Below are 12014 nucleotides of genomic sequence, written 5' to 3'. Positions count from 1 at the left end.
TTGATTAAACTAATGAAGAACTAATGGCCTTCAAATTTATTCCTTGATTAATGAATTATATTTCTATTACCTATCTATTTCTAATACCGAACGAAATCATTTTTTGGAGTTTGAATTTATGAGGTTGGGCATTCTTTTCAAATTTAAACTCATTACGTACGATGTTGCAAGATTTGGTAACTTGGCAGCCTGGCAAACCTTATCGCCTGACTTGTGGCTGTTATTGTTTAATCCAGCTCAAAGATGCAGTGAGGCCACAAGTAATTTACAACAAATGTTTCAAGCACTTTTTCTGCAATAGCAGGCAGCAACTGTTATAACGACTATTTTTGACATTTGTCCCTCGACAATGATCAAATTTAATGAAGACATTTGAAGAACACCCTGTATAAATAATTGTTTTTCCATATAATAAGAAAACTTGTTAATTTGATTTCATCACTTGTATGAAACCATAATATATAGAAATTCCAATGTCTCTCATGTAACAAAAATATTTTTCTCATGCCAGTTGACAAAAATGAACATTAAGAGATCATTATTCGCTCATTCTTATTTCTCTGATGCATATTATAGACCTCATCTTTCAACAAGGCAATGTTCCAAACGACTTCAAGAAATCAGTGGTAGTACCAATATGTAAGTCAGACATTTTCCGACTAACCAGTTATATAATGAAAATATATTAACTATTAGAATGTTAGAGTTCTAAAATACCATTTTTGAGTTAGTCACGCATACTAAACTTGATAAATAAAATTCCTCGACTTCATATAGCACATTACTGTATTTTGCCTCTAACGCAATTTGATACTGGTTTCATATTTTCTTTTTTTCCCTTTTTTTTCTTTTCACTCTTTCTTCTCTTTCTCTTAGTACGTGCCGGTTGCATAATAACCATATCAATATTTTTCATTTCCAGTATATCAATTTGCATTTTCCATCACGCCGATACAATTCGAATTTAGATCGACTCCATTATAATTCTTCTTCTTTCTTCTGTTGGAATCTGTGGTTGTGTCTTGCCGTTTTCATGAGCTTCTCCTATATTCTTCAGACTCATCTATTATGTTTCTCGCCCATGGCAGCTGCTTTCTACCCATTCCCCTCTTTATTGCTTTCTATATTTCCCGGGAGTATGAGCTGTAGGATGTTATATTTTTCGTTTCGAATTGTGGAGGTAGGAGGTTTTCCTTTTTTTAATGGTACCAAACAATTATCTCTTCCAGGGTATTCTTAGGGAACGTCTGTATGTCCACATTTCAAATGGTTTTCATGGTCCACTCTTGTACGCTATAGAACACTTGCTTTCTCTATTCTTGTTCTAATTTTCCATTCAGGGTTCCAGTTTACTTGCAGCCAACAGCCAAGATATTGATTTTTTTCGACCCGTTCTATGAGTTGGTTTTCTATACTGAGTGTTGCGTTAGCATATATTTGTTTGTCTCGGCTAATGACCATCAATTTAGTTTTCTTGGAATTGATGTTTAGACCATATCGCTTGCCGGTTTAATTTAGTCGGGTGCACATGTCCTGTAACCCATTCGTGTTGTTTGCAAGTAGTACGGAGCATTCCGCGTATGTCAGGTTCGATATTGGGATTCCATTAATCTTTATTCATTGTTCGGAGTTCTCAAACGTTTCATTAAAATATCTCTTCCGAGTACATATTGAATAATAGTGGTGAAAGTACATACCTGTCTCACGTCTCTACGTATACTAATGTCTTCGGTACTGATGTTTTATGTTTTCATATATGCTGTTTGATACCAGTATAAGTTTTCTATACATCTGATATCTTTTTCATCCAAGTCTGTTTTTCGTAATATCTCAATGAGTTTTCTATGTTGTACTCGGTCAAATGCCTTTCGTAATCAATGAAGCACATGAACACATGTTTTTTAACATCTAAACAGTTCTGTGTTAGTACTTGAGTGCTGAACAGCGGTGCCCATTCCAGCTTTAAACCCGAACTCATTTGCACTTATATTACGCTCGCATCTTTTATACATTCTGCTATGTAATACTTTCAGGAGAATCTTAAGAGTGTGATTCATTAGACTTATTAGCCTATGGTCATTACAGTGGCGAAGAAGGGGGATAAAGTTTTAACTGAGCCAGCTTTCAGGAATTTGCCTGTGTCATAGATATAATTGAATACTCTTGGTAGAATAAAAATGGTTTCATCGTCCAATAACTTCCATATTTCCGCTGGTATGCGGTCTGGCCCTGGCGCCTTGTTGTTCTTAGCTGTTCTAATTATTTTCTTTATTTCCTCAATAGGTATTGATGGACCTGCTGATGTTGAGTCTGTTGGATAATTTGTTAGTTCTTCTCGTGAGTCGTCGGCGAATAATTTCTCAATGCAAATAGTCCACAATTGCTTTTTGCTTTACTCTTCCATTATGATTTCATTTCATTCATTGACTAGATTGATCACTTTACGTATTATATATATATATATATATATATATATATATATATATATATATATATATATATATATATATATATATATATATATATATATATATATATATATATATATATATATATATATATATATATATATATACGAAGCATCTTCCAAGGAATAAATAAATAAATAAAGTCAAAATTAAGCTTTAGGTATGTATACGTTACGTCTAAACTGTCGCTATTCTTCTGCACCTTTTCGTAAAATTAAATCAAATTAGTTTTATAGCAGAGTCGATTAAATTTTTAATTTGAAGGATCCAAGCACAATTTATTAACATTAAATAAATAATGTAAAAATAATTCCTACTAATCAGCATTCTTTGAAATCTCAACGCGCTGAAAATCTCATCGCCGCTTCAAATGCTGTCAGTAATGCGCCACCCTCCATCATTACATTTATCTCATAACGTTAATATAAACAGATACGCGGGGTACGCCGGCGGGCGAAGGGGGGAAACGGGTGGTTATTCGAGCCAACGATACACCGGATTAAAAGCAACGGGGTGAAATAAACCCCCTGCAAATTAAATTTCACGTACGACTCCTGCCTCGATTCACTGTGCGGTTTACTAAGTTCTACGAGATTGAATTATTGAAGGAAATTATATTGGTAGAGATTAGGCGTGATGTTGGCGCGGGGGTGGGAAAGGGGAAAGTTCGAGTCCGCTTGGGAGGACGCGCCCCCCGGTAATAGGTACGTGTCTGCCAGTGTCTGGGAAGTTCATAGAGGAAGTTAAGTCGCCCATGATTGAGTCCGCGGACTTGTTAGCCTCTGTGTAGTTTTCTGCGCCGCATGTAATTTACCGCGTATTCTAGTGGGGTTGTTTTCCAAGCAAAATCCGCCCCCGTCCCGTTCGACCAGAGTCTCGTCAAATATTTGACACGCCGGAAGGGTCGTTAACGCCGAGAATATACCCTTAAATAACCTTAGGGCGCGAGGGTGTTTGCCGAGTCAGCCCGATACCGGTATCGAGTGCAAGTCAAAGGGACACAGGCGCACGGCAAAGTGTTTGATCTCTACAAATATTGTATAAAACCACCCAAGCCAAGTATGCTGGACCAACATTTTCCGACGAAAATGGTTTGATGCTCACTCGGAGAACAGCCTATCAACAACAAGTTGAGAAATTCTTAAAGTCCATAAAATGTCATGAAACTTTACTACGGGCTAGCTTAGGAGTTGTTAGAACATGAGACTCCCAATTGGCGAGATCCAACACCTTTAAAGAAGTCGATTACGAAAACATTCTGGAAGTCAGTCGCGACTAGATGGTATAATTTATTATTGTAATTACCACAGATAAAAAAAGCTAAATCAGGTACTTCCTCTATAAAATAATTCAAAACATGTTTCGACTCCAACTGGCAAGTTGTCTTACAGGGGCTATCATAAACCGATAGTACCAATTTGGTAATATAGTCAAATCGGGAAATCACAAATGAAAATTGCACTCACTCCAAACTCCAAGGTACTGAACCTGTCCTCGTTGCAAGCCTTTGCGTCTGATCATTTGCTGACTCCTACGTACTATTTGGGAAGTCAATGCTATTTCAACAGGGCAACTCCAACATGTAGTCGCCAACAACCGGGTTTCGAAATCGAAGAACGTCGACCCGGACGAAAGGAGGAACATTGGCAGAAGAAAGTAAAAAAAAAACTGGAATAAAGAATTGGTTAACGTCTTGCCAAAGGTAAAATACCAGAAAATGATAGCAAACTTACTCACGATGTCGTTTTGGGTGTTCGAGTTTCTGTCAACCAAAATTCCGCATTGGAAAATTTAAGATATCCAACAGCGCCTTCTTGACAGAACTTCTCCTGTTATCGTGTGGTAAAAGATAAAATCAATGTCGAAACCAACTCTTACTTAACCACTGGTAAAAGCGTGGTTCCGCCGATGATTAAACTAATCCCTTTTGTTTTACTTTGCCTGTCGGTAACTAGCCATTAAAAATAAATGTAAACGTAGCGAAATGTCAAACAATATAACCGAAGATTTTTCGGGAGATGAATTATAAAATAAAAATTGATGAATATATTAATTTGACCGTCTTGTATGAGGCGAGTTAAATACTCGATTCCACATAAGACATGACTAGACTTTTATTTTGTGAACTTCTGATTTTAAATTTATAACTGGAAAGAAATTACGAATATAGTTGTACCGTTGCCTTTTTGAAACCAATCCATTGCAGTATGATTAATAAGGGGTGTTTTTTTTCGATGTATAGAACTTTAAGTTGCAATAAAAGAACGATGGATTCGATTCGATTATTTATCCGAAAAATAGTCTTGTGCCATTACATTTTAAATATGATTTCTGGCATATGACCGCCACGGCTGGCGCGGATGTAGTCCAATCTCGACGTCCAATTTTCGATTACTTTTTCCAACATTTGCGGCCGTATATCGGTAATAACACGGCGAACGTTTTATTCCAAATGGTCAAGCGTTTGTGACTTCTCCGCATAGACCAATGACTTTACATAGCCCCACAGAAAGTAGTCTAGCGGTGTTAAATCACAAGATCTTGGAGGCCATTTCACAGGTCCAAAACGTGAAATTAGGCGGTCATCAAACGTGTCTTTTAATAAATCGATTGTGGTACGAACTGTGTGACATGTTGCGCCGTCTTGTTGAAACCACATCTCCTGGACATCATGGTTATTCAATTCAGGAATGAAAGAGTTAGTAATCATAGCTCTATACCGATCTGTAACGTTCTGGTCATCATCGTTTTTGAAGAAGTACGGACTCATAAAGCGCACCAAACAGTCAGTTTTTCTGGATCTAACGGTGTTTCGACATACACTTAAGGATTAGCTTCGCTCCAAATACGGCAGTTTTGTTTGTTGACGTAGCCATTCAACCAGAAGTGCGCTTCATCGCTAAACAAAATTCGCCTATGAAAATCGGGAACAACGGCAATCTCGTTTTGGGCCCATTCGACGAATCTACGCCTTACTTGATGATCGTTTGGCTTCAATTCTTGCACGAGTTGGATTTTGTAAGCACGTAAACCAAGATCCTTCCGCAAAATCTTCCATAAAGTGGATGGACACAGATCCAATTCCTGTGCTCGATGGCGGATGGACTCATTCGGGTCTTCCTCAATGCTACGCTCTACAGCGGCAATAGCTTCTTCTGTACGTACCGTATGGCGTCTCTGGGGATGCGAGTTATCAAGAAGAGTAAACGTGGTGCGAAAACGTTCCATGGTTAATCGAATTAACTGCTCTGATGGACGATTTTGTCGACGATAAAATGGACGTAGTGCGCGATACGTATTCCGCACAGAACCATTATTTTCGAAATAAAATTGCACTATTTGCAAGTGTTGTTCAGGCGTGAGTCTATTCGTGATGAATTGCCAAACCAAACTGAGAATAAATCACTTGACAGCTATTAAATCGGTCGCCATCTTGAACAGTAATGCCAACATAAAGTTCTATACATCGAAAATAATAACCCTGAATTTCCATGGATAACCAAGTAGTATTATTCCAATTTTTTGAAAGAAATTAAAATTCGTTATTTTTCTTGTAGGAATGAAAAATAAACAAATAGGAAATTTTTGAACATGAAATAGTTTTGAAATACACTCGTAACAACTTTCGTATTGTTACGTTTTGAATCGACAAAAATTAATTCGTCAAACGCGATGGTGAATTTAAAAGTTCCACCCGAGTAAAAATTAACAGAATACAAAATTTACATCAAAAAATATATGCCGCTCTGTAGATGCAGGATGAAAAAATATAATGGATGTTTCAATTTTAATTTCTAAGATAAATGGAATATTCAAAATAACGATAATTTGATTAATAAACATACCCACAAATATCTTTAACTGACCCAAATTTAAGTTAATTTATCAATGAAATGAGAAACGGTTTCTTCAGAACTAAACTGAAACAGTTTCAGTTTCACTCTGAAGAAGCCAACGGAATGATTGGCGAAACGTCAGCAACTTTGATTTATAAGCAACCGAACCAGCCCAGGAGGAATACAGAATATTTGTAAATAAAATTTCAAATTAAAAATAATCTAATACACAATATTTTGTTGCATAGCTATTTCTGAAACAAATCATTATTGAAGATTCGCCAATGAAAATTACTTAAAGTAAGTAACTCTTTTATGAACAGATCAGATGTGGTCTCAAAATAATAAAGAAAATTTTTTCTACGCCCGTCTGTAAAATACCTAATTACACACCGATCTAGCGTGCGGAAAGCGTCACTTTACCAAGTCAGTTTTGTTTCCCACGAATCCGAGCCACTTCGGACATTTCCGGCATTTTAACGCACGGATTTGGGAGCAATCGGATGTTTTCGGAGATATTTCCCACGTTTTGAATTTTGGCGTTTGTCAATTCTGACGGTCATGTCAGTGAATGTATTTGTGTGGTTTTGCGAAAATGTACCCAAAAACTAACGATCGTAGAAAAAGTATAGTATGTAACATATTCGGTAAACTTTTTAACTCACTCGTTTATTAAAAACTAGCTCTGCTGCGCTCCGCTCGTGTCAAATAAACTCGTGAGTCAAATGCCGTTTACCGCACTTGTTGCATGACATACTATTTTTGTCCACGACACACTAATTTCATTACTACTTGTATTCAAAAATGTTTTCAAAAATTCTTTACTTTCGTAGCCATTCATTATGGAACAGCTTGCAACCGCATTTGAAAAACTTATGAATTTAAAAAATATATTAGGGCCCATTTATTGTTGTTAAGAATCTTGTCTTGCTCTTAAAGGAAGTACCATTTATTTCCTCTGATCTATTATTTCGTCTCCTTCCTAGAATTCTTAGGAAACAAAATAATATCTACTGCTTGCATAGTTTATATTAGGTAAAGTCCCTTTTGCATGGGTCTTCTAAACCCTAATGTCACAGTTTAAAGAGTTTTTGTATAAACTCACTTTTGTTATTTTATTTCTATTTTTGTTAATGTTTTTTTTTGTTGTGTTTTGTTAATGTGATTTTTGATTTCATTTGATTTGTAATTATTTAGCTACATTAGCGTAATGTTTTATGAAACACCCTGTATACTGGAAAATTTTTCTTCGAACCGAGCATATCGGAGCGTGTATGAGCGGTTTATATTCTCGGAGGCGAGCAGAAATTGATTTTTGCGTTTTTGTTTCCAGTTAAACCTGAAGTGGTACGAATAATCGGCGTCGACGGGGCGTCGATGGCCAACGCTTCCATTTTGGGGCCCAAGAATTTGGGCGACGAGGTAGATTTGGTGTGCGAAGCGGGCATCGGTAAACCAATACCCAGAATAAGCTGGTACAACGGCAGCACGCTGATAAATCGAGGTGAGTAGTAATAGTAGCTAGAAACGAAAACACTTATTATTAGTTTTCGGTAGTTATTTAGGAAGACTTTAAAATTTTCTTTGAGCTTCACTAAAACCTGAATGTGTGAAAATGATTTGGTTTCCATAGTTTTTTCACAGAAAAATTTTAATTTAAAATTAGCAAGTGTCATGTGACACTTTATTTTGGCATTTGTTTTATTCGATCTGTGTCGTCGACCAAACTTGGCAAATTATCGAGAATTTAACAAACGCCCTAGCTATTTCCTTTCCTTGTACTTTCTTTTTACTGCTCGTTTTCATATAGTTCTTCATTAACCCCTGACACGGTTCAAGGATACAATACCAACATCAGTTCTCGCTGTTTCTATTCGTAATACTTAGCTATGTTGGGGTTCGTTAATAATAATACAAAACTTTTAAATGCACTTAAGCGCTGGGGAAATAGAACTTTCGGTGAGAAAAAGCGCGAAGGTGTTAACTACGTTAAAAGCTTCTGCACGGCCCCTGCCCGCCGCCGCCGCCGCCGTATGCATTATGAACGAGTTCGGAATTTCGATTCGTTCGAAGTGCAAGTTTTTGGCTGCGAAAAAGTTTCGAATTTCGTTAGATGCACACGTAGTTGGAAAAAGTCCGCGGCACGGAGAGCAACTCCGAAGAAACTAATTAGAAAATTAATAAGCGCCGACTGGTAAAACGAAACGTCCGAAAGTCGAAAAAGTTTCTTGGAGCCGGCTGCGGCGCTGAAAATTCACCTCTCCTCCACCCTACTGCCCCCTCTCTCCATGATACGAAAACTCTAAGAAATTCACATTGAAATGTTAACGTCCGATCAAAATGGAAATGAAAAATAATAATAATATAATAAAACTGATAAATTTCAATTAGCTTGAACATGAATTTTATTTATCCAAAAGATAATTTTGTGGCATTACATTTTAAATATGATTTCTGGCATATGACCGCCACGGCTGGCGCGGATGTAGTCCAATCTGGACGTCCAATTTTCGATTACTTTTTCCAACATTTGTGGCCGTATATCGGCAATAACACGGCGAATGTTGTCTTCCAAATGGTCAAGCGTTTGTGGCTTATTCGCATAGACCAATGACTTTACATAGCCCCACAGAAAGTAGTCCAGCGGTGTTAAATCCCAAGATCTTGGAGGCCAATTCACAGGTCCAAAACGTGAAATTAGGCGGTCACCAAACGTGTCTTTCAATAAATCGATTGTGGCACGAGCCGTGTGACATGTTGCGCCGTCTTGTTGAAACCACATCTCCTGGACATCATGGTTATTCAATTCAGGAATGAAAGAGTTAGTAATCATAGCTCTATACCGATCTGCGATCTGTAACGTTCTGGCCATCATCGTTTTTGAAGAAGTACTGACCAATGATTCCACCAGCCCATAAAGCGCACCAAACAGTCAGTTTTTCTGGATGTAACGGTGTTTTAACATATTCTTGAGGATTAGCTTCGCTCCAAATGCGGCAGCTTTGTTTGTTGACGTAGACAATCAACCAGAAGTGCGCTTCATCGGTAAACAAAATTCGCTTATCGGGAACAACGGCAATCTCGTTTTGGGCCCATTTGCAAGCGTTGTTCAGGCGTGTCATGGTTGTTCATAGCTCTTGTCCCACTAACATTTTTTTCAGTTGATATTTTTCGTCCGGTCTCTCCTGCCGTATATGCACGGAATGCTGTAAACTCCTCGCATCTCAAATGGAATTTTGTCTTTGTCGGACAGCAGATGTTGAGAGATTTTTGGACAAGTGGTAAATCTGGTTTTGACGTTATACTTCTTTAGAATTTTTAATATTTGGTCAGTGATGTTTTGAATGTACATTACATTAGATAAACAAGATATTCTAGTTAGTTTCGACGTAGAATCCCTCTTTATCAAAGTTCCTATCCCTGAAACTCTTGACATCATTTCAGATTTATTAAAATCCGAGAATCTGGAACCAAACCTTCTCACCTTAATTGAAAAATGCTTGTCGGGAACATATTTTTCTTATAAGGGTCAAATTTTTGAACAAACGTCGGGACAGCTATGGGTTCTCCACTATCACCAGTAATCGCGAATATGTTTATGGAAGCTTTTGAGAAGAAAGTTCTCGACACCTTTCATCTAAAACTAAAATTATGGAAACGCTAGGTCGATGATACTTTTGTTATTTGGCCAAGAAACCCTAGTAGATTTTCTTAGACATTTAAACTCGATACACCCTAACATACGTTTTACCATTGAGTTGGAAACTAGTAATAATAACCTGCCATTCTTGGATATTCTTATCAATAGAAAATCAGACCTAACATTGGGTCATTGTGTTTACAGAAAACCTACGCCCACAGACCGATACCTTAATGCATGGTCACATCACCATCCGGCCCAAAAATAATCGGTTATCAATCTTGTTTACAGAGCCGTAAAACTGTTTCAGCTCAGCCCGAGTCCACTAAACCCAGAATTAAAACACCTTACCTCTGCTCTTCTGTCTAATAATTTCCACATTAAAGATATTAAGCGTTCCATCAAAAAATACACTTCACCACAACCTTGCAATAGCAATAAGGCCGAAAGCAATCCTACATTTGCCACTGTGGTCCTTCCTTACATTCAGAACATCACTGACCACATATCAAAAGTTCTAAAGAACATCTGCGGTCCATCCGACATTGGAGAAACCGGCCGAAAAATATCAACTAGGCTCAAAGAACACGAAAGAGCCTTACGACTAAGACAAATAAACTCATCAGCTGTTGCCGAACACACTCATGAAACCGGGCATAAAATTTTATTCGATAAAACTAAAACTCTTGCATGTAATCAGTTCTTCTACCAACGAAAAATCCGATAGACTATAGATAGAATCTATAGAAATCTATAAACAGTCTAACAAATATTAACGGCTACTCAGGTCTCTACCTATTTCGACTCAGCAAAAACCGACGCAGGAGGAATCCAGAAGCTTTGTAAAAAGTAAAATCATTTTTAATTTTACTGCTATTTACTATTAGCAAAGGTTTTTAGATAAAGTAATGGAAGCGGTTTGAACTAGTAATCTTGTGTTTTGGGGTTTATTGGTAACAACTGGCTGGTTTTCTTAAAAAACTGTAAACACTGTTATACCATGTAATAAAACCTGAAACTACAATAGAGAAATTCTAGTTACTCTTGCAGTAATTTTTTACGAACTTTTTGATATAGTGAGGAATGAACAATAAAAGGTCAAAACCTCGACGTAGAAACAGAAAAGATTTCCGCCTTTCACTGAAAAACGAACCTGCTTTAAGCGCCGAGAAAGTGCTTATAGAAGAGATGTGTGTGGGAGTTTGTGTTCGACCGTGCGAGCGCTGACACCTTTTGTTATTCGACACGAACGGATTTAGTGCACCGCTGACCGAACCCCGTGGGGCAATTCCATCCACCCCCCTATCCCCACTCCCACGACCCCTAAATATCCATTCGGACGATCTAATATGCCCCTCACGTGCTGCGGATCTCACTCGACGAGCTCGTTTCCCTCGGCTCCAGTACCTGCTGACGGTGCCGGTTTATTGCGAATTTGTCCGCCGCAAAATTGACCCCCTGTCCCCCGCGAACGCCCCATGCCGCCGACTCGTGGGGCTGCAAATAAACACGGTATCCTAATCGCCGTTTGTTTTTCAATTTTTTGCAAAAATTCGTGAGAGGTCTAGAAACAAAATATGTCGATCAAACCCAAATCCATGTTTGTCTGTCCAAATTATTGGCCAACTGTTGTTTTGACCCAGGAAGATGCCGCTCTATTAATTAATTTATTATTACTATTTATTAGTTTGGTTCAACTTTTCAAAATTTCGATCCCCATACTACATTTATTTTTATTTAAAGATTGTCTTCATGTGTCCTTAGTCATATTTTAATTTTTAATATGCCTTTAGCCTAGCTAATATATCTATAAATAAATGTTCGAATTGAATTTAAATTTTACAAGCTGAAATCAAAAGAAAAATAAGAAAGTCTGTTAGGCTGTCTTTTGGTGGTGGAAGAGTTGGGGAAAGTATAAGAGAGGAAGCAAAATGTAATTCTAATTTAATTTCCATTATTATTTCAACCTCTATTATAATAATTAAATGAATTTATTTTTTTCCTTAAAATAGATCTTTCTACGACTTCCAAACGGTTTATACATATTTTTGCTGCCGTTAACTAGACCGA

At 37.4% G+C, this 12014-nt stretch overlaps 1 protein-coding gene across 6 annotated transcripts in view; it reads left to right on the top strand.

Moving 5' to 3' along the window:
- The window catches only part of LOC132697708 (hemicentin-1), a 405569-nt gene that overhangs the window by 345949 nt on the left and 47606 nt on the right, over window positions 1-12014 (top strand). For all 6 annotated transcript variants that reach the window (XM_060663290.1, XM_060663291.1, XM_060663292.1 and 3 more), the window contains exon 4: window positions 7638-7808. In XM_060663290.1, coding sequence (XP_060519273.1) covers window positions 7638-7808 — 171 coding nt within the window. The remainder of the gene's footprint in view (window positions 1-7637; window positions 7809-12014) is intronic.

This window comes from Cylas formicarius, unplaced genomic scaffold, assembly GCF_029955315.1.
Source record: "Cylas formicarius isolate icCylForm1 unplaced genomic scaffold, icCylForm1.1 PGA_scaffold_2__14_contigs__length_35257938, whole genome shotgun sequence".
Lineage (NCBI taxonomy): Eukaryota > Metazoa > Arthropoda > Insecta > Coleoptera > Brentidae > Cylas > Cylas formicarius.
Note: the sequence above shows the minus strand (reverse complement) of the source record. Positions and strands in the feature narration are given on the sequence as shown.